At 38.3% G+C, this 23512-nt stretch overlaps 1 protein-coding gene across 12 annotated transcripts in view; it reads left to right on the plus strand.

Annotated features, from left to right (window-relative positions):
* The window catches only part of USP54 (ubiquitin specific peptidase 54), a 98877-nt gene that overhangs the window by 64177 nt on the left and 11188 nt on the right, over positions 1-23512 (plus strand). For 7 of the 12 annotated variants that reach the window (XM_072040108.1, XM_027460878.3, XM_072040113.1 and 4 more), the window contains 12 exons: positions 911-1016; positions 3860-4006; positions 5351-5500; positions 6922-7090; positions 10030-10200; positions 14289-14420; positions 14659-15042; positions 16470-16701; positions 17537-17676; positions 18710-18883; positions 21796-21915; positions 23082-23274. In XM_072040108.1, coding sequence (XP_071896209.1) covers positions 911-1016; positions 3860-4006; positions 5351-5500; positions 6922-7090; positions 10030-10200; positions 14289-14420; positions 14659-15042; positions 16470-16701; positions 17537-17676; positions 18710-18883; positions 21796-21915; positions 23082-23274 — 2118 coding nt within the window. Of the gene's footprint in view, positions 1-910; positions 1017-3859; positions 4007-5350; positions 5501-6921; positions 7091-10029; positions 10201-14288; positions 14421-14658; positions 15043-16469; positions 16702-17536; positions 17677-18709; positions 18884-21795; positions 21916-22710; positions 23058-23081; positions 23275-23512 lie in introns of those variants that run through there. The other 5 variants (XM_072040114.1, XM_027460879.3, XM_072040117.1 and 2 more) reach the window with 4 other exon arrangements.

Raw genomic sequence — 23512 nt, forward strand, 5'->3', positions numbered from 1 at the left:
TTCAGTTACAGTCTGCCTAAACCTGATAGAGGTAGAATTCTGTTGTTCATTCCCATCACTAAATTTTGATTGGGATGAAAAACTGTGTGTGTTGGCCAGCATTAGAGAGCAAGCCTGAAAAGGTTGTCTTAAACTGCTAGTTGCTCTTCTCATTCAGATCTCTGTTAAAGGCTACTACTAGCAGTATATTAGGCGTAATGTAAAGCTAAGTTTCATTCTCCCTTGTGGCTGCTATCTGCCATTTCACCGTGCTGTGCTTCTTTAAGTTACAGGCAGAGACTGTGTATTAGAATATTATTTATTAGAATTGCATGAAAATAATTATGTAAATGGTATTCAGTGTTATATATAAAAAATCTCAGTAACTCTTGAGTTGGATATTATTTTAAAAATACCAAGAAAAAATGTTTATCTACATCTTAAACTATGTTAGGGTTTAATGTCCTTTAACTGTTAGTCTTTTTATGTACTTATCTTTCTTTTAAACTGGACAGTGAAATCAATTAAATACTGTGCTATTTTTTGTCTAGTTTCCTCTGTAGGGATGTGCTTTACTGTGCTAACATCACTGTTGTGGTAGCCAAAGGGAAGCATTTTGAACAAATGCTTCATTTTGAAATTAAGTATTTCTCAAAATGCTAAAGCTTGTTTTTAAGGTGTAAATTTTAAGTCAAATCAGAAACCTTTTCTGTTTTTTAATATTTTTTTCTTCCATATTACTATAGCAAGTGACATAATTCACAGTTAATAATGGTGGTTTTTGTACTACATTAAATATAAAAAATGTTGTGTATTTTAAGGTTCTTAACTTCTTACATAATTTAAGGGCAACATTCTTGCTTAATGTGTTTTTTGTTCATTTTTATATTTTTGTTAACCTTTTGTTTCCCATCCTTTCTCTATACTAAAGCAATCAAGCTATTTGTATGCTGGAGAGACGAGAGAAACCCACTCCAGATATGTTCGGAGAGCTTCTGCAGAATGCCAGCACTATGGGAGACCTGAGAAACTGTCCAGTTAGTATGCTCAATTTTCTTATGAGGACAACAGACGGGACAGAAGAGAGTTAATAGATTACACTGACATATACCTTTTAATTCATGAGCATTTTCAAGATTTAGTTCATTGTAGTGATTGGGCTTGATTTTGGTACTTCTCAGTTACTCAACAAAGGAAATTAAAAACTGATGCTGTGTGCTTTCTTGTCTAGAGGTAAGTGCTAAGAATAGGCAAGGATATAGTGTTTGGATGGGGAATAAAAACAAATGTTTTTATTGAGCTAGGATCCACACAAAAAGGTGGTGAGAAAAACTTGGAAATGTTTACATTGCCCACAGGGCATGTGCATGCAGTCTACTCCTGTTCAAGTCCGTATGGCTGCTAGAAGTACCTATAATATGTTTCCGTTCAATCTCACTGAAACTTGGTGAGGACTCTAACACTAACATGAAGCAGCAATTGTCTGCTTTTATTGTATGAAGAAAGTTCTGGGATCTTATCTTAAGAAACAGAGATGACAAAGAATTTGGAAGCTATATCTTTATATAGGAGATGTCTCTGTGTTGACAGTAGTTTAGATTATCTAGCTTTTTAGTAGTGTTCCCAAAATCTGTCCAGTTACTCTGGTGTGTTATTCTTTTCTGTGAAAGTAGGGTGTACCACCTGTAATAAGAGCATAGGAAAGAAAGTACTTACTTCTTGTAGAATCATCTCAGTAACACCATGCTATGACACAAATGTAACTACTCTTGTACCGGTTGTTGTAATTACATGTACAAGATTGATTGTTTTGCCTGGATGAGATTCCATTCAACTTCATCACTACTGTTCAGCTGGGATAAATTATACTGTTGAACACACTGTTGTTCTTGCATCATATAGCCAAAATGTTGGTCAGAGGCGAAGAGAAAAGAACAGCCACTTCTCACTGCCAGAGGATATTCCAACAGCAAGGGCTTGTAGGCTACACAGTGTACTTGCAAGAGCTATGTGAAAGGCAAAAACCACCACAGAAAATTTGAGGGAGTACTGTTCTGGATTTCTGGCTGACATAATCCAGAGTATGGAGAAACTGACCAGAAAGCGTAGGTTATAGTTGTCATGAGTGATGATTGGAATTTAACTGACATAAATTCTTAAAAAGAATATGCCTAACTGATAGCTATAGGTTACTGTTCCTAAAAATGTTCCATTCTGCTATGCGGTAAAAGTCTGACAAAGTTCAGCTGACTTAAGACCTTATATCAGTTGGGTTGAAAAAAATACAAATAGTTTTGGGTAAGCATGAAGACATTTTTGTTTTTAAATCATAAGGGCTTGGTTTCTAAAACAGGAGTTTAATATTTTGTTCTACCTTCTAATTTAGGTATATTCAGATCTAGGGCATTAGGTAGTTATGCAAAAATAGTGATCATCAAACTTTTTTTTACATATTGATTAATAGGTAGGGCAGGAAACAGCTGCATAATTGCTGCTTTGTGTAATGCTACTGTTTGACATCTCAGGAGCCTGAAGTGAAGCAATACCAGGCTCTAACAGGAATAGCTTGTGTGCCTATTCCCTGAGGGTGGTGTAAGCATTTCCATTTTATGCCTGCCTGCCTCCCCCTTAGCCTTCTGTAGCTTGTAACTTTGAAACATTCACTTTTAGCCTCTATATAAATGTTAAATTCTGTTTTGGCTGTTGTCAAATAGTGGTTTACTTATGATTTAAAAAAAAAAAATAAACGCAAATAGATACTGTTTTATTGCTTAAGAGATTCACAAATCTTAGCTAATAACTAAAACAAGGAAAATTTGCTAGAAAGACATTCCTTGTCAAGGTGAGCTGCTTTGTATCTGAAATACTCAGTGGGGTAAAATTGCTTGCCAGCTGGCCCTTTCTGCCTCTTTGTTTCGTCGCAAAATCTTATTGAGGCTTAGCTAAGGCTGGACTAATAAAGCTTCACTTGCATGACTTATTAGGATTCCATTACAAAAATTGCTTCTGTTAACTAGTTGAAACACAGGTGATGTCAATTTGAGCTGGTTTGGTTTTTTGTTTGGTTGGTTTTGGTGAGGTAATCCACAGGAGTGCTTGTACTTTATCCCTTACAAAACGTGTGTGAACATAGTCATCTTAATATTAAAGCCTGATAAATACCTGTAACGTCAGTCTTCTACCCATAAAAGAAATGAACAAAAAAAGCAACCACACAAAACAAACCAAAATACCTCTAGCCTACTTTCTCATCATTGACTTGTCACTAAACTGAAACTTTTCCTTTTTATTTTCTTTTGGTTTTGCCTGGTTTTTTGATAATTGGGACTGAAATTCTGCTTACCTTTCTAGATTGTTGTGGGGAGGAAGCCTTTTGTGTTCTCTTCCAAAGTTGTAGTGTCAGGCATGACTATATTAAATGGTGAAACTGTTCCGTGCAGACATGAAAAACTATTCTCAGTAGGAAAATGTTTTTTCTGGAATCTTTTTCCAGAGGTGCCTGTATGACCTGCCATGGGGGGAAAGTGAGTTCTAAGAGACTTCTTCGTAATTATCCTTAAAAATAAGATGACAATGTGCTCTTTGCTAAAATGACTGTGATAATTTCTTAATTCAGTAGGTGAACTTTTTTCATAATGCTTTAAAGATGCTGATAGTTCCAACAGATAACGGATAGGAAGGAACACTGAAAAAAATGTTAGCTTTAAAGGCAAATTTGTTAGCTTTAAAAGCAAGTTTCTCTCTGAAGAGCTTTTAAAACTAACAATATATTAAATAATGAGAATATAAAAATATATTCTTCATAATAAAGAATTGTTATAACTAATGTTATAATAAATGGAAAATGTTTATTTTCTATGTTTTTGTTTTAAATCCTCAGAGTAATTGTGGGGAAAAGATACGTATTCGTCGTGTGCTGATGAACTCTCCACAGATCATCACCATTGGCTTGGTTTGGGACTCGGACCACTCTGATCTGGCTGAGGATGTTATTCACAGTCTGGGCACTTGCCTTAAGCTGGGAGATGTGAGTTTTTTGTAATTTCACAGTGCCTAAAAGCATGCAACCTTTCTCGTGATAGTCTGTAGTGCTGGATTAAGAAAAATAAGTCACCACCTCTAATTTTTCAGCCTCTGAATAGAGGGCAGACCCAAAGATCTGGTCTGATTCTGAATGCTTCATAAAAACTGTGAAAGTACTAGTATAATTGCGTGTTTTCAGCTATGTGACATTAATGAGTAAGGTGCTTGAAAATAAGAGAAAATTACTTCAGAAAACAGTTCGAATTAAATATATAGAAGTGTGAGAGAAATTAGATTGCGGTTTGTGCTGGTTTCAATTAAAATACATTTGTACACTTTCCACTACAAAGAACAGAAGTTTATTACTTTTGAACATAAAATACAGTTTCTGTTTGTTTAAATCCTCTCTTTGTTTACACCTGTAGTTGTAACAAGGAGAAATAACTTATAACCAAGCAGTCTCTGAGAAATGGTGGGTGGCTGGCATTGTGTGACTGACTGATAGGTTAAATTAACTAGTGTATGGGATATGGAGCTTTATGTATCAGAGGATGCACTTATTCTACATCAGTTTGTTTTAGAGCTGAGTAATTCATATACTTAATCTTGACTGTGCCATATTCTAGCACTGAGATATTACATTAAAATACATGTACAGAAGAAGAAAACATCTAGTGCTTAGTGAACTAAAATCAGAGCAAGTTAATGGAAGTGTGGTTAAGAATGCATGGTACTTGCATAGTAAAGCAGTAACTCGCTAAAAAATGAGTCCAGTGCATTTTTAAATAAAACATGGTCAATTAAATTCAGAAAACGTTGTATGTGCCAAATTCTTTTGACCTACTGTTGTCTTCATTTCATCTTCTTTGCTTAAATTAAAATAAATGCCACTTGTTTACTGTCAGAACTGCTTTATTTCTACAAAGTGATGAGGAGTAACAGTCCTAAATGGTATTTCATATAATCAGCAAGCATAACAGAGTATATGGAGAATTTCTTCCAGTGCAGAGTAGTTTTGCTTGTATTCATTTTTAGAGTAGAACCACACTAGAAAATCTGAGAAGTTATCTATCACTATAAACATCTTTAAAGCATGGCCACAGTCTCCAAGACTGACTCAATTCTTGGGCATTTGGTGAGTTGATAGCAGTCTGTTCCTGGTCTGTGTCTCTAGGTTTGTTTAAACATTGATCTATTACTTTAGTCTTTGACTTGTTTTCTTAATCTAAGCAAAAACAACTGATGCCTCTCTTGTAGTACTTTAAGGCCTTGAGATGCAAAACAGTATATAAAATGCTGGGTATTTTATTGATTTCTGCTTTCATTTTTCTTATTTCCTTTCTTGAAGCTCTTCTTCAGAGTAACTGATGACAGAGCAAAACACTCAGAGCTGTATTTGGTGGGAATGATTTGTTACTATGGAAAGCATTATTCTACCTTCTTCTTCCAAACGAAAATCCGCAAATGGATGTACTTTGATGATGCTCATGTCAAGGAGGTAAGAAAGTAATGCTCAACAAATTCCTAAGAGATTATTTTTCTAACTAATTGTATACAAATCCATACTGTTCTTCAAAGATTTTGAGAAATCGTGTGTGTTTTGCTACTCTAGTTCTGTAGCTCTGTACCTTTTTGTGAGCAAAGTAAAGCATTCATAGGAAAGCGTACCAGAAATCTCAGAAGCCCTATTCTTAGTTGTTCTGTTGGCTGCCAATCTTGCTTTCATGTTGTTGTTTGAACCCCCATTGTTTATTTGTGCACACAGTTGATGTGCTTCGCTTTCCCTTACTGATGAGTGGTGTTGCTATTTAGTGCCTGCTTTTGGAGTTGCTTGTTGAAGTATCTAGATGCCAGACTTCCGTGGTGGTTGCTGCCAACAACCAATTTTCTACTTGTTTGTCCCTTTATTTTAATTCTCACCAAGCATGGGGTCCTTGACATTACAGATACCAGTGCTGGAATCTTGGCACAGTGTTACTACATCCCATTAGTTTGTTTTGCTTTATTTCACACCACTTTCCTTTTATTTCTTCTAGTCATGGAGGTACAAATATGAGAGAGGAAAACTGTCTGCTAGTTATGCCAAGTAGAATCTCGCAGGGAAAACTAATCTTTCTATTAGTTCAGTCACATTTATCTGCAGCAAAACTGCCAGGGATAGGTACTGCAGTGCTTCAGTTGAGTAACTGTGTATGGAGTAGATTTGTTAGAGCAGATGTTAAGCATATTAAGTGAAACCCATATTAGTATATGGGGAAGATTTTTGAGACGAATATGGCTATAATGATTGTTGCCTGGCTATCAGAATGCTTGTGGAGATTATTCTAATAGCAGAACAGGTTCACACGCCAAAGTAGCTAGCTTTGAATTAAATTTGATGTCGTGTTGTAAATGCGATTTTTTTTAATTTTCATTTTGTTTATGCTGGTGGATGGATTAAGAAATTTTGTTAAATCTTTGGCTTTGCTGCAAAACCAGAACAGTTCAAAGGACGAACAGCTTTTTATTAAAAACAAAAATCCAACCCTCTAGAAAGGAAAGATTATTTTTGTGGTCATGTTTTTTGCAAAAATTATAATTTGTTTAGTCATAAGGAATATCTTGATTTTAGTTGAGTTGGTTCCTCTGTGTTCCAGATGTGTTCATAGCTGGTGTCATAAATGGTGCCTTTTTTCTTAGATAAGGTGAGTCTCAGAGGAATGGAAATGCCTATTTTAAGAGGCAGTTTTGAAGTGTTTTCCAATACGTGACCACTGGTCAGAGCTTTCTTGATGATTCCTGTTCAATACTGGATATGGAAGGAGTTAAAGAATGTCAGAGGAGAAAAAATTGAACTCTGAAAGAAGGGGGGGAATAGACACTGTTATAGAAAACGTTGACAGTCTTTCTTGTGTTATCTTGTCGTTGTTTTCAAATCAGATTGGTCCAAAATGGAAAGATGTTGTGACAAAATGTATTAAGGGTCATTATCAGCCTTTGCTGCTGCTGTATGCAGATCCAAGAGGAACTCCCGTGTCAACACAAGACTTGCCCCCCCAAGTGGATTTACAGCAATATAGCAGGACCTGCTATGATAGCGAAGACTCAGGTAAGCAGTCTGGACTGCAAGCTTATGCCTTATGCTGTAGTGTTGTGTGTGATCTATTTTTTTGTTGTCTGTGTGTGTTTTTGTTAGTGGGGTCTTTGGTTGTCAAAGCTGATCTGGAGGACTTCCAGTATTTCACCTTTGAACTTCTCTTTCAGTCTAAGACTCTGTTGATTGTTTGCGTAGTAAATGTTTCCAAAAAATGTTGGAGAAGAAGTTTAAAAAAAAAAAAAAAAAGCAGTGAAAGATCTGTTGTGGAGTGGAAGCAGAGAGGAACAATAAATGATGACTTCAAGGACTGGGTTCATAAATTCATAATCAGATTTAACAGGAAGGGAATAATAGCTGAGTTGCACAAACTCATAGAAATGAAAGGGAGCTGCAGAATTACTTTATCCCTAACTTCACTCCTGAATTTAATCTGTGAAATATGAACTGGTTTGTGGGAGACTAAAGGGAAAGGGATTGGTGAAGGCATATGCCTGTAGGTGATGATTACTACTTAATTCTTCATGGTCTGTTTTGCATCAAAAAAGATTACAGCTGCAGATGTATAGCACTTTCTATCAAAGAGGCTTTCAACGTATCTCTGCTTCCTGAATCCTTTGTATTGTAGGTATTGCATTGAATCAGAAACGTCTGTCCTACTAAGGTGCTTCAGAGCTTAGACCGCTACCAACATGCTGAACAAAGTTCTGATGGGCTATTGGTTTACTGAATTTCTGGGATGGTTTTGGATGTTAAATGAGGCCTCTAGAGACGTTCTGAGAAAGACATGCAATTGCAATCTAGATAGGATGACGAATAGAAACTGGGTGTGGGCTTATTATAATGGTTTAGCAAAAGAAGATGGTTTCTATTTTTGTATATTTGCGGAGAATATCCTGTGTCAGAGATGGGTTTACAGGTTGCCAAGAGCAGCAAGGCAAGACTAAACCCAGAAATACAGTATTTTTCCAGAATTCTAGCCTATTTATACAGTGTAATTCCAGGAATATTTTATGTTTTTTGCGGACAATAGTTGACCAGGAAACATAAAATTAGCTAATCCGTAGAGAACATTTGTTATCCCCTTAGTTATGTGTTGACAATCTACTCATAATGAAGTAAATCTCCAACTCTTCTTAAAATAAATGCAAATAAAAGCAGAAGGAAGAAAACCTTCACTTCTTACTTGACGAGATGCTTTACAATTCATAAATCGATCTTCCTGTTCTGAAGAAAACCAGGAAGTGGGGAGAGGGCCTTTGATGCTATCCATCAGTTGTGAGCATCTCTACAAGTATCAGGTCAATATATGCTATATATAAACTGACCTTGTGGTTCTGCTTTTTTTTTTCTCTCCAGGAAATACCTAGCTAACGCTACTTCTCAGTGTCTCCTCAGTATCTAATATTATTGTGTTCTAAAATGACCTCAGGAAGCTGAACATAAAAATACATTAAAAAAACATTAAAAAAAAAAAAGTGCTTTCTTTCAAATTACAGTCAGAAGGTTGCAATGAGTAACCTGCTCTCTCATTTCAAAAACACTTGAGTTGCTCAGGCTTGCTTGTGTTGTCTGCAGTGCTCAACATCGATACAGAACTTCTGAAAGAATTTGTGAGATACTGTAGGTTGATGTGCCAGAAAAAATCATACTCTACATAATTCTCCAATCAAATATAAATGGATTGTTTTTTAGTCTTGTTGATATCCAGAGTTTTCTATCCTAAGCTAGCTTTTTAGAATGACCTTTTTGTCTCACACTGAGTGTGAATACTTCAGGACTGCTCAGTGTTATCAAATATCCACAGCCCATAATTGAGAAATTAACTGAAATTGCTTATTCTTAAACTGTTAATCACAATATCGTACCTGAACTGTTGTTGATGGGTTCAGGTAAATGCATCTATTCACATCAAAATGTAATACCACAAATTGTGGAGGAAAGATTGTCGAAGATCCTGGTATGAAATGTGGAGCGAAGTCCATATAATTTCTCTTAATGTTTTTGATTTTCTGCTGAATGGAGACTTCAGTTTATGAATTGTTCTTTACTACTCAGTTCCACAGCACTGATTCCTTTTTCCTATATTCGTTTTTCTTTCTGAAACTGTCATTTCCTGTAACAGGCTCTGTTCTGTATTTCCTTGGACTTTAAGATTTTTAACCAGTCAGGAAGTGGGGAGAATTTTGAGTGTAAAAGCTTTTACATTGCATGAAGTAGGACATCATCTTACGGGACTTGGTCTCAACAAAACTATGAGGCGGCCTCAGGCTTTGTGCAAAATGAACCATAATTTTCTTCTTTATTTTTCTGCATTTTTTTAGTTTCTCCACTGACAAACAAGTATGAAACAAACATTCTGTATATTCTGGAGCGTATACAAAACATAAAATGGCCAACAGTCTCCCTGCTGTTCAGATTTTTACTTTTGTATAATGAAGGTGTTGGGAGGAGGTTGTCCTTTTCTTTTGTTTTAACAAATTTAAGTACTATACTGAAATTGAATCATGGTGGTTCATCCATTTCAGTATCCCAGTGGACCAGCACCAGCTTCTATAGAAGAAACAGTATGAAGTTCCAGATGGGCTTCTGCTTCATAATAGATAAAATGTTGTTGTTATGACTTTTGGTGTTATTGTTATCTTTAATAATGTTTTGTTCTTGACTAGTTTTGTTAATTTCAGTGTGGTAGTAGTGTATACTTCGGTAGGCTAATTGACATAGTTTAATTTTGCATAATAAATAGGTCTGATAAATTTCAAGTTACCAGAGAGAGAGAAATAAAGGTTTTAAGAGGTATGACACCCCTTTATCCTCCCAAAGGAGACAACTTTTCCAATAAGATGGGGTGTTCCAGGATTTGATCTTGTATATTAAGTACTCTGTTCTTCCAGTTAACTTATGTGTAGCTGCTTCTATTCTGTTCTGTAATTTGACATTACTTTCTTTACTAGGGAGAGAACCTTCCATCTCAAGTGATACCAGGACAGATTCCTCTACCGACAGCTATCCTTATAAACAGGCACACCATGAGTCTGTGGTCAGTCACTTCTCTTCCGACTCGCAGGGGACCGTCATCTACAATGTGGAGAATGATGCAGCTTCACAAAGCAGCAGGGATACAGGTAGCAGATACCATTATATCTGAGTAGTCATTGTCATTAAATATGATGAATACAGTGGAGCCCCATGAAAATCTTTTAATGTAACCCGTAACAGAATAATGAGCAGTGCTTAGTATCCAGCATGGTTTTGGTTTGCAATGAACCATAGTATTGACAAAGATCTACGTAATTTTAACTGCTATTGACCTTTGTAGACTAGCATCTAGCCAGGTAAAAGTTTACAGATGCTATTTCTGTTATCCACTATCCACCTGCTCTTTGTGTCATACAAAATCCTGGAATCTAGAGTCTGTTGTGCAGTACCATTGTACAGTCTGGTAAGTGTTGTATGTGCGGTTAGTTCATTTCAGGAGTTGCAGCTGTCTGGGAAAGGCACTTCCATCACCAGAATCTCACATACGTGGGTACTAAAGACTTCCTGTGTAAGTGGATGTTGTTAGTATTTACTGCACTAAGGAGGAGCATAAGATTTTCCTGTTCTCCTGCCTGTGCTGTGGAGACAAGTTGACCAAGCATTCACAATGGGAAGGAAGTCTGTCTTTATATTCCTTCAGGCAGCTGAACAGTCAGCCCAAAGACTAGTTGAAAAGAGGTTAGCTGGAAGTCTGAAGGCTTAAATCTGTATTACTCATGCCTAGTGACCCCAGTCAGTCTGTTCCTGTGTACAGTACTAACTTCAGTTCTCAAAAAGTAGTGCATGAGTCAAGGGCAGGCTTCTCAAGTGTCAGAAATGTGACCTACTAAATTCATTTGAAGTTATTTTATTGTGCCTTAAAAAAACTTTCTAAGATGACAAAACTGTTGAATCAGCAACTGTTGGTTGCAGCAGTGTCAACAGCTAACACACCACTATGTCCTTTTAGTTGCAAAATAGTTGCTGTCTTGTGATAATATATTTATCTTTAGTTCATTTGAAACCATCTATGTTGAAAGTATTTTTCACATCTAAACCTAGAAGAAAATGGTTTGGGTAGGCTTTCTTCAGTGCTTTTTCATTCTTCATCAAAAGTCTAAGCGATTGTAATTCATGGTTTTAGGTAATTTAAAGGTACTTTCAATGTTTTATGAAATATTTAGCACTGTAGGTTCTGGTATTTGTCCTCAGTAGAGTGTGAGAAAGAAGGGAAAGTTGAAGCAGAATTTGAGAGTGGTAAGGAAACACAATTTATGTTGAACTGAAGAGTTCTGAGAAGCCCAAACTGAAAATGCTAGCAGAGTGTTATTTATATAATCTATAGAAGTGGCAGGCAGTTGATTGAATTAGGTTCTTCCCTACAAAATTTGTCTCAAGTCTGTTTTAAAAAAAAAAAAAAAAGACAGTAGTGAGATAGCTGCCAACATGTAAGCAGGTGAATTTCAACATATACCTTTGTTTTCTATAACTTTGTAGTAATATTCTCCTCCTTTTTCTTTTTTCTCCTACTGATTCTGTCCTATGTTATTCCTCCAGCTCTAGCCTACCTCTCACTACCTAGTTTCAGTCATCCTCATCTTCCCTGATTCAGCCTTAGCTATAGTCAGTCTGTCCCCTTAGCTAGTCACCTGTCTGGACGTTTTTCCCTTTTATTTTTGCCTACCTAAAACCTTTCCAAAAAGCCAGTCTGCTGAATCATACAACTGCTTAGTCATCAAATGCTGATCTGTGGGGCTATAAAGAAGCCATCCACATTGACCTGTCAACTGTTGCTGCTATTGAGTAATTCTGGGCAAGAGCAGGATTCTTCATGTAATGGCCATTTACCCCACTACTGCAGCCCAGAATTTTATGGACCGTATCCCACATCGCCCTCCTGGGAAGGACCACCATTGGGTCTTATGACCTCAGACACCTGGGTTCTTCAGGATGAGGGCATGAAGAGTGGCTGCATGAGCACTCTCTTGCTCCTACCAACCTGTGCTGCTGAGAAAAAGTGCGTATTCTGGCTGCCCTATTCATGCAACTGAGTTTTGCAACTGAGTTTTTCTTGGGATGGAGTAGGGGACATTCTGTCTTAACCTGTTTGATTTCATTCTTTTCGCTTAGCATATTCTGTCCGTTTTCCTCCTCACCCTCCAAAAACCAGAGACCACTACCACCAGAAAATGTTCCTTTGAACATTCCTTTGAATACCACTGTTTGCTCATAAAACTGTCCTACCCATGGAGGATGAGACATTTAGGAATGTGTTCAGCAATGGACACCTTTTTAGGGGTGTGATTAGGCACTCAGAAATCCTGGCCTTTTATTTTAATAAAAGAAATAAAATGTGTGAAGTTTTAGCTCGTAGATCTGGTGCTACAATTCCTCTATTCATGCATTCCATTGGGTTTAGTCTTTGTTCCAGAGGGTCCAGGCAGAAACAACACAATCAGTGTCCTGCAGACTTGTGGTTCTTGGTATCTCCTCTAAGGCTATAAAATGTTCAGTGAGAATATGACAAAATTTACAATTTATGAAATAAGGAGAGATATTTATGTACAGCAAGCAGCCTTTGTTCTGCAAGGCTAAGTTGTGTTCTTGCATTTGTCTGTGCAGACCCGAAGCTAACTCCAGCACCACTGAATATCTTTAAATAGTTTCTGTTACAGGACAAGAATACACTAACATAGTAGTGGATATTAGCCAGTCATTCCTATCAGGTCGCAAACTTCGGGGAAAAATGTTTTGCTTCGGAGTACACAACTTCTCTAGTGAAGTGTAAGCTTCTTTTACCTTGTAGTGGTTCCCGTCAAGATAAAAGATACTGTTCTTTCAGTCCCTAGAAGAGGTATGACAGTACGTGCTGTGGGGGGGAAATTTCTCCCAAAGTGCTGACTGACTCATGCTCAATCACCTAAATGTCACACATCTTGTTTTCATTGCCAATGTTTCTCTTCTATTCCCTTAGTTCTTTTATGTATTCTTTTTTCCCCTAAAGATTTAGCTACAAAAATTACTCTCCAGTTTGCAAACTAATAGAAACACAATTCTTGCGTAGCTTGGTTTTTGTAGTCTGGACTCCTTCCCACTGATATTATAGTATCTCAATTGTAGTCAAAGTGAGTTATTTCTTCAACTGTTTAAAAGTATGATTTTTACTTTCAAAATCTGCTTTGAATATTGTTGATTTTTATGCTAATTTCTAGACAAGGGGTAGGCTCAGAAATGCCAACTGTGTAGTGTGGGGGCTGTTAATCCACTGTTGGGTAGTAGGGGTTTTTCTCTGCTGTCATCCTATACAAGGTGAAATTTGGTGATGTAAAGGCTAGAGAAGTCTTTGTAGCTTATTCATAAATTCCCTTCTTACCCTGCATCTCTGCTTGGGACTACTCACGTGAGTAAAGCCATGCGTGTGTTTGTGCTTGCAGGCTTAGGACTGTGTGTGAGAACTGTAATGTTAAAAGAAATGGCAGTAGAGAAAACCTGTAATTAAATGTCATATACACTTAACTCACCTTTTATGTGAGGAAAAGGAGAACAAATTGTGTGCAAGAGAAAATGCTAGGACTTGGACACATGAGCAAGGGAGTAAGGGAACATTGTGTGTCAGCTGATTCGTGCTGATAATTTGTGTGTATGTTCTTAGTTTGTGGCAGATGTGAATTAGCTGGCGTAGCCCTTGAGAGCCAACTGAGGCTTCTTCATTGTGGCCTAAGCTAACTCAAATTACTTCTGCAAAGAGAACACAGTACGGAGAAGCAAATGGTGTGCAGTAATTTATTACTACATGCTGACTTGTTCATGTGTTTGAGCCTTCATTCAACAGACTAATGTCAAGCAAGCTGTCCTCAACTTTTTGTTGGTGGCTCTTAAAACTGACCAAGTATTCAGACAGCAAGAAAGTAACACCCTTAGAGTATTAGAAGACAAGGCATGCTCAACTTTTTCTGCTCCCTTTGGATATCTGTCACTAACCAGGGTCCTTGGAGGGGCTGTATTGTTTGTGACCTTAAAATACACCCCACCCGCAGGACAAAATGAATAACTTCTGGATACGAAGTTATCCAAACCTGCCAGTTAGCATTGGAGTGTCTGCAGCTCCTAAGGAGGAGAGCCCTACTGTTTCAGCACAGAGAGCAATTGGTCCGAAGGCTCTTGTCATCTCAGATGTGTTCTTCTGTTCTTTCAGGGCACCTGACTGACAGTGAGTGTAATCAGAGGCATATTTCCAAAAAGGGCTCACTGGCAGACCGCAAAAGGAGTTCTAGCCGGTCTCGGCGAAAAGGAGATGAGGCTCAGTCATCAGGATACCACAGTGAAGGCAAGAAACATTATTTTATTTGAAATATCAATACCTTTCTAAATGTCTTTAAGATCCTCAGAGTGTATGTGCATTTCTTTTCTCGTTTTGTACATCATAGCATTTTGTCTTGTCTTTGCTTTTGTGTTTGTGTTTTTATTTTACTTTTCGAAGACTGTATGAAGATGCTGTGAGTAGGGCTGCTGGCTTAATCTGGAGTTATATTTGTGGCTGTTGCCCTCTCTTTTATAAAATGCAGGAGAAACCTTGAAAGAGAAACAAGCCCCCAGAGCTGCCCCCAAACCATCCAGCAGCACAAGCCGACTGAGGGAATTTAAAGAAACAGTGAGCAATATGATCCACAGCAGACCACAGCAAATTTCTCAAACCAACCAAAATTCCTCTCATGGAGGGAGTAGTACGGATCAGGCAGAAACACGGCCTTCAAAAAGCCTGTCATCTGCACATGCTCGAGACTGGGAAGTGGAGAGTACCAGTAGTGAGTCTAAATCCAGTTCATCTAGCAGGTACCGGCCAACCTGGAGACCCAAAAGAGAATCTCTGAATATAGACAGCATCTTCAGTAAAGACAAGAGGAAACATTGTGGCTACACACAGCTTAGTCCCTTCTCTGAAGAGGCAGGTAAGCAGTTGGAAAGAAAGATTTACTTACAAATATGTGGAATTTACAGTCTTCTACTCTTCCTTTTTAAGTTGAGAAGTGAAATTTTGAAGATGGCATGTAGGTTGGTGGTGATTTGTGTCCTTGAAGGCTAATTTCTGTGTGTATTTATGTTGCATGTGATATTTATTTTCCGTGTAAAATTTCACATTTCGGGAAGTTTATAAGGGAGACTTTACTGTTCTTGCTACTTAAACAGACCCTGCGAAATATATGGAAGTTCATTGCTTGGAGTAGCTTTTTTATTGGTTATTTTTTCTGGCTCCTGCTATTTTAGCATGATTGCACAGACTGGTGCAGCAAGTACCTCATGCATTAGCACGGAGTTCCTTTTGTGAGTATAAGAGCAGCTAATGATGATTTATCTGGGACCATTTTGCTCTACAGCAAGTTCTGTAACTTGTATGTAAAGACTTTGTCCTAGGCTTTGCAGGTTTTTTTGAAGGTAATGGAATCTCTTGTGAAACAATTTCAGGTATCTTTTGTTCCCCCTGCTTCCCTTTCCATGGTCTGCAAATGAATGTAACAGTTATTTTCCTCCTCTATCAATAAGTGGATGCTCCTGAAACTATAAAGGGTGTGGAGAGCAGGTGTTTACCCATTCCCATCTTTTATACTGTCATGCTACTGGAACTGCTACTCTCCTTTCTTAAGTGCTTAAAGGGGGACAGTGTGTGGATGAGAAGGGAGAGATTTGTGTGACTGGCAGCAGGATTGTGGTTAATGAGGACACCTGCAGAAATTCTGGAGTCTTGAGAGGGACAGGGACAACCGGAAGGAGCTAAAGGTTGAAAAGAATGGGGCAGCGTGAAGGAACATCCATTTATAGGGAAGATGAAGGGAGAACACAGCTTCAAGAACGGGAAACAAGGGGAGTAAACATGAGGCAAGTGGGAATGAAGTAAGATCAGCAAGGAAGAATTTAAAAAGTTTTCCAGTTCTCCTGTCCTACATGAATGACACAATGGATGAGCTTCATCAAATTGTAAATGGCAAAATGAAGTAAAAAGTGCAGCATCTGAAGTACATGTGACAGTACAATAACAACTATGAAGTGGAAATACTAAAGGCACAGTTGGGTATACTGTAAAAATGATTTTGGACAAATATGAGTTGTTACAGGGAGGAAGGGATTTTTCTTTCTGCAACTGATTGTTGCTTGGGGGGAATGTGGTAGCATTAAATGGGAGAGATTTGAAAATGAATTTGCTGAAGAGGTTATTGCTTCATGTTATCAGAAAAGTAAATTTTTTTTTATTCCTGTTGCTGATATTAAGTGATATTAAAGTGTTTCTGGTTTAAGTATAATTGAGAAGCAAAAATGTGTAGATGATTTGCTGTTAAGAAACTTGGATCTTCTACTAGGCTATATTCTTTTATCTCAACAGGTAAAGAGCTTATGGAGAATGAGGTGAAGGAACGTGCTGTTCAAGAAACAAGATCAAGCCAGTCAAACGTCAGATACAAACGTGGTGTACTAAGCCGTGGCACCCAGCATATGGTGGATCAACATCCTCATCTAATACAGAGAATGGAGTCTGGATATGAAAGCAGTGAGCGCAACAGTAACAGTCCAGTTAGTCTGGATATGCCCTTGTCTGAAAGCTCAAGCAACCACAGGTAGATTTTAACAAACTTCATTTTTGGAGTGAGATCTGTTTCTTTTTTGTTGTTACATAATGACGTAGGACATTAAAAACAAAACAAAAGCAACAAGAAAGAGTGGTCTGAGCTTACAGTGCAAATTTATTGAGGCAAGGGAAATAAGCATCTGAGTGAGATTGATTCCTTTTCTTGTCGGTATAGTGATAGCTTACTGCAAGTGAGGAGGAAATAAATGACGTTCAGTTGAATGAAGAATGTTAAAATGATGCATTTGAAATAGCCGTACAATTAGTCTCTGATTTGAAAACTCAAATATCAAACTTTGCATGTCCTTTGAACCATCTGATTGACCTTTTGATAAACCATTGTTTGATTTTTTTAATCTGTTTAGAAAATCAGAATTCAACAGTCGTATGACCCTGCCAGTTTGAAAAATTCACTGAAGTCTTGTAAGATATTTTACAATATTTATGTGCAAAAATAAATAGGCATCATAATGTGTTTCTCTCCTTGGCTTGGAGGGCTGATGCAGTCACAAACCAGTCATGTTTATAGCCAGAACAGTAGATTTTCAGCTGTTAAAAGTTGAAAACAGCTATCAGACCATGGTTTTAATATGCATTGGGTAGTCTTTGGAGTAGATTAGAATTATGGTCCCTTCCCCTTGTTTGCTTTCTCTTACTCTGTTTTTCCAAAGACTTTCCTGTGGTAGACTTTTTTTTTTTTTTTTCCCCATGAGGATATAAAAGTAAAATGTGAGTAAATATTTTTGTGATCATAGAAAATGCACACACAATTTCTCCTGAAGATAGTAGTAACATTGTGTACTGTAATTGTTCTCCTTTTGGAGGGATGTTCACATGAAACGGGCAGGTGGATTGGTTCCTGCTTGGCGCAGTATTCCCAAGTCTCATAGTAGCAGCATCCTGGAAGTGGAGTCTAATTCTTCAAGTGGGAGCTGGACAAACAGCACACGCACCATTGGAAATGGTAGGATGTACATCTCAGTAGTTGTGGTTCCACAAGATAAATTGTACTGGAGTTGTTCTTTACCTTCTGGATGCTTTTCTTTACAGTGGAATTACGAGGAAGGGGAAATGAAACACTGAGCAATATAGCACAGTTTTACAAGATGTAATTTGCTTTTCCAAAGGGGATTGTAAAAAACTTTATTGGAATATTCCTTTGATCATGTTGTTCTGGTATCTTTTTCAACAAAGATTGACTTAACTGATAAAGTTTTTTCCCTATTCTTTCCCATAATTCAGTGTTCTGCTGTCAGTGCAAAATGTTGTCTTGAGCATAACTGGTAATAACTACTGAAAAGAAGCTTGTAATGGTGTACAGCATTGAAAATTGTCACAAGTGAGAGTGGATATTTACAGGATGTTTGGGCTAAAGCTGAGCTTTTCTGCAGATACACATTCTGATTATACTGAGCAAATACTTTATTCCAGAGAATGTCTGGGGAAGGGAGGAGGGGAGTTGCTTTCTGAACATAGGTCATAGTTGAAATGAGAGTGAAGACTAATTTCTTCTGTGCTGAGTAGAACATTGATAAGCTTTTTTTTCCTCCCATTTTTATCTGCTTCTGCACCTGGATGAAAACTATCTCAGTTGGAATCTGTTTTACTTTCTAAAGCTAATGATACAAATTACAGGCACAATAAAAAGTCTCAAGATTTCAGCAGCCATTTAGGGTTCTCTTCTGATGATTTGCTCTGTTCAAATTTGCTGTTTCTTGGGTCAGTGGATTAAAGGATGGACTGTGCTACAGGGGATCATGAAGCAACACTGCAATGATTCTACCAGAGTCACTGACGCAGAGAGGGGAATTTGAAACCAAATAGCTTGGGCAGGGTTTTAAAACTAAAATTTAACAAAGCAGAATTCATCTGAAATTCTGTAGCCTTTGTTTGGTCAGTATGCTACTTGCTAATGGCAGTTGTATTTTTCATTAACATTACTTGTCTGTTAATGGATACTTTGAGAGATTTTACTATCAAAAATATTTTTTTGGAAGGTGGGGAGATCTTTGGCCCTTTAAAGAGTGAACTGGATGAATTGCAAGAGGAGGTGGCAAGGAGAGCACATGAACAAGAACTGCGCAGGAAAAGAGAAAAGGAAATGGAGGCAGCAATGGGCTTTAATCCCCGTCCCAGCAGGTTCATGGATCTAGATGAACTGCAGAATCAGGGTAACCTTTTGAATGCAGTATATTTTGCAAGATTGTGGTGCTGAATTTTTTTTGAACCTTTGAACTTAATTTTCTACTATATGTCTCTCCCCACCCACCCAGTATTAGAATTTTGTATCTTCAGTTAGTGAAAGACCATCAATTTCAATCCTGTTGAATACAGAAAGCAATTTGTTATTTTAACCGAATTCCTTCTTGAATGTGACAATAACAACAACATATTTCCTAATGTATAGTGTTTGTATATATTTACACCTTTACATTTTTATGTGTACTAGTGATACCTAGATTTAGCTATAAGGGTTCAACCAGCATCTTGGAATGAGCACTTTTTAGATGGCTCAGATCCACCTGCAACATAACTGGTTCACTTAGACCACCGTTTTGTTTTCGTTTCTGTCTGGTAGCACCACTGACCTAAGCAATTCTGCTTGTTTCTGCCCTTATACTTTCCACTCTCCCTCCCTGCTCAGCTGTGCAGCCGCAGCACAGGGGTGGGAACAAGTACTGGGGCAAGCTTATCTGGTCTAGTGTTGAAAATCTGAGCAGGGTTTGGCATACATACCTTTCAGAAGGGACAAGAATTGAGAAAAAACAAGAGTTAATATTTGGCTTTTTATTTTCTATTATGACTTTTCCAAGACTCCTCATGTTTCTGGCTGGGGATGGCAGCAGAAAGGGTTTAATAGGAATTTAATGGGAAGAATGGAACTGCAACAGAAGGAGCTTGGTGACAGGATTCACATGTAGCAACTTCTGTTTTATTCCTAGTCTGCATCAGCCAGTAAGGGGAGTCAGAGAAGGTGGGGTGAACCACCTAGTGTAGCATGTAAGCATGGGGTTCTTGGTGGCCATCAGAGGCAAGGGGTCTGGTAAAATGCCTAGGCTCTGCCCTCCCAAACGACTGGGGCAATCCTACCAAGGCACTGTAGTCTCCTGTGTTGACAAGCTTCCTGAGACCCCTACGCTACTCTCCTACCTGGTGTAGGAGAGGAGAGCTAAGATGCTGTTGTTGTACAGGACAGAAGTGAAGGATGGATAGGGGCACCCACAACAGTGCCAGCTGAGGGCACAATGCAGCCAGCACTCTGCAGCCCACGGCTGTGCCAGCTGCTCAGAGCCAGAATGTCACTGTATCAGTGGCAGCTGAAAAATAGGATCTTTATGAGAATGTCTCACTGAATGTTGTTATGGTTTGTGCTTTCAGTGAGCCACTAGGTTATCCTTTATGGTTCTGCTGTGACCTGCAAGTGGCCAGTTGACAAGTTATGATCTAACATAACAGATACCTTTTTATTAGTATAGTTTATTTTCGTAGCATAAATGATAATGATGTAAAAGTTGAAATGGGAACTTCTGTTCTTGAGCACGAGGATGTTGTCTTATTTGCTTTTCGTGCCCAAAGGGAATATCACCGTTTTCCAAGAAACGGCCCCTCTTTGACCTCTTGTTGCATTAATTGGTAGAAGCAAAAATAGCTTGGGTTTTCATTGTTAGGAAGAAAGCGAACTAGAATAATGCTTAATCCAAAAAGACTTCAGTGGAATATTTGAGTTAGTTATTGACCTGAGAGCTGGGAAGGTATTCATTTGTTCCTTTTAAGCCTTTCCCCACCCCAGTCAGAGATGTAATTGCTTAACATTAACAGACTGCTTGATTGCCTGGAATGCTTGCTTGTACACAGAGCTCCAGAACACTTGTGACTCATTTTCCCCTCAAGTAAAATGCTAAACTCATGCAAAGAAAGCTAACTTTAGAATACTGGCCTTGGTTATGAGCCTCAGTAGCCTTGATTTTGAAACTGAATGTGCTGCTTGATTAACTCACTGCTCTAACAAATCTCACTTCTCTCAGCAGTAATTGCTTTTCATAAGTTCTTTGGGATTTGCGTGTTTGCATTTGTACACAAGTGTGCTGGGGAGCAGGTCAGGCCATAGTGTGTGCTGTACAAGTTGGTCAAAAATATATTGATGTTCCCTGTCATAACAGAGACCTTCCAGAAAAGTAGCCCACCTCCAAATGAAACAGTCTATTATTGTTTTCTGTTTTCTCTGGCCTCATTTGTGTACATTTTAGGATACAACTTGCATAATGTTTAATAGATGACACCAGCATGTCTGGGCATTTTCTCCTCTCAGAACTGGATGTTCTGATGCCAGGACACAGTGTCTCATCTTTCCCTGTGGTGTCTAAGGATGATTTATTCTCATTCTCCAGTGCTATTTTCTAAAGCGATGTAAAAAGAATTACTGACTGATTTCCATATCTTTTCAGTTCCTTCCCCATGTTTTTCTTCTAAAGCTACTAGACCATTAGGTTTTCATAGTCTGTATGTCTCTTTCAGCAGTTGAGTGTATGCACTCGACACATTCATGGAACTATTTTTTGCATTCATACACGCATTCAAGTCTGAGTATTGTTCTGTGGATATCTCAGTAGGTTCAGTTTGAAGACATTTTGTATGGAAGTAATTGGATGTCTGAAGACACTGGATGTCTGATTTATTTTTTGATGAATTCTAAATTTAAGTTACTTCTAATTGATAGAAGTCATCAGAATTAGCTCTGTAACATGTCCATGCTGCCTTTTTTTATACTAATTCAGACTGTTGAAAGCAGTGTATTATGCAAATACAGGTCTCTGAAGCAAGCAACGTTTGAGGGGAAAAAAATGGTTTATATAGTTCTACTCTGTGTGTCAAGCACATCTGTGTGTCAAGGGTGCTTAAGTTATACTCCTGCTTAGGAAAGTTTAGGTGTTACCATAGGTGGTTTGGGATATGTGTAGCCCTTGCAAGAGGCCTGCTACCAATGAGTCAATGTGTGGAACAATTTGGCGATCACAAATGGGATGAGGGTAAACGAGGGTTCTGCACAGAATGAAACCAAAATGAAGGGTGCTGCCCATTGCAGGGAGGAATGATGACTTTGAGAAGTCCATGCAGGAGGCAGACTCAATCTTTGAAGAGTCACTGAATCAGGAGCAGAAGGGGGATTGTGCTGCAGCTTTGGCTCTCTGTAACGAAGCTATATGTAAGTAACTCTAACCGCTTGAGCTATTGCGCTTTTGACAGTGCTAATATCTTAAACTGTGAAATATTTAATCATGTTAAATTGTCAGGTTGTAATACGGGAATCCACATGGTCTTTAGAAAGTGCTGGGTGACAAAATCTTTTTTTTTTTTTTCAAGTATCTTGTTTTTGGGGTTGTAGTCCTATTCTTCTTCATCTCTGTATTTTCATGTTTGCATCTGTTTTTGTTGTTCTCTCCAGCGCTAAGGCGATAACAGCACTGGGATGTTGATGTGTCCTTTCTGGTGCTAAATGCTGCATTTCAGCAAGCACCCCATAGGTAACTCTTTGTGCCACTTGGCCCTCACTTAGCAATTTTTCCCAATCCTCAGGCCAAATTACAAAGGGCATTAAGCTCCCCTGTTTCTCGTGGAGGATGTAGCATAGGGAAGAAAACAGTAGCCTACTCTTTACATCCTTTGGATTAATAAAAAAAATGAGCCTATGCTGTACCTAATGCTCAAGAAGAAAGGCAATAGGACATAGAAGTGCTTAAATGCATTGTGACCTTTGAGAATGTGTGCTATGTGATTTCTTTTTTTTTTTTTTTTTGGTCTTTTTCCATTATGACTGGCTGGCTGTCTCACCCCATGCTCCTCTCTGTCTGTATAGAATGGCTGCAGACAGGGTAGGCGGTTTCTGTGCATTTGTTGAAATTGAAATTGCCTCTTATGGGCTGCAGAATAAGGGGCAATATACAGCTATTGTGAAATCTCTCTTAGCTTTCATTCCAGCAAGGTATGTGCTGAATTTCAGATCCCAGCTTGGTATTCCTGCACATAAAGGGAGTCCCAGGTATGGAGCATACAGAAGGAGGAAAGATGAATGAAGCAGCAATGTGGTAGGGTTGGAAAGAGTCTGTGTCAAGGGGATGAGAAGTTGGGCTAAAACTTGATCAGTTTTTTCTTTTGACTTTATTTTGGTTTAGTTTCAATTAACTTGTTTGGACACCTGGCTAAGCTGAATGTGCATTAATGGAAACAGTAGCATCCTTGTGATCTCTTGTGTGGCAGTATTTGCATGGTCCATGTTTTATGTTTTGCTGCATCTTTTTTCTTTTTTTTTTCTTTTCAATTTTATTCCTTTTTTCTGTTTGTTTTTCTGCTATGTTTTCTTTTGCATTTTAGCTAAACTAAGACTTGCCATGCATGATGCCAGCTCTAGCACTCACAGCAGAGCCCTAGTCGATAAGAAGCTGCAAATCAGTATCCGAAAAGCCCGGAGCCTCCAGGATCGCATGCAGCACCAACAGCCATCGCAGCCGCTGCCGTCGCCAACCTGCCACCCACCACAGGGCGGCACCATGGCCCAGTCTACAAGGTAGTCCAAGTATATCACCTAGACCCAGATCTGAGCTGCACCTGAGCAGTGCAGTCTGAAAAACAGTAGCCAACTATATATATTCCCCTGGATAGTCCAAATCCTAGTGTTGTTCCTCATTACTTTCTTCTTTAGGTTAAATCATATTTTAAGAGGGTCAGCTACCTTTTTTCTCCCCCTCCCCAATCTTTTTAGATTATAGTTCACTGTGCACGTGTTCAAAATGTGGGCTTTGACA

Source organism: Anas platyrhynchos, chromosome 6 (assembly GCF_047663525.1).
Source record: "Anas platyrhynchos isolate ZD024472 breed Pekin duck chromosome 6, IASCAAS_PekinDuck_T2T, whole genome shotgun sequence".
NCBI classification, from domain to species: Eukaryota; Metazoa; Chordata; class Aves; order Anseriformes; family Anatidae; genus Anas; species Anas platyrhynchos.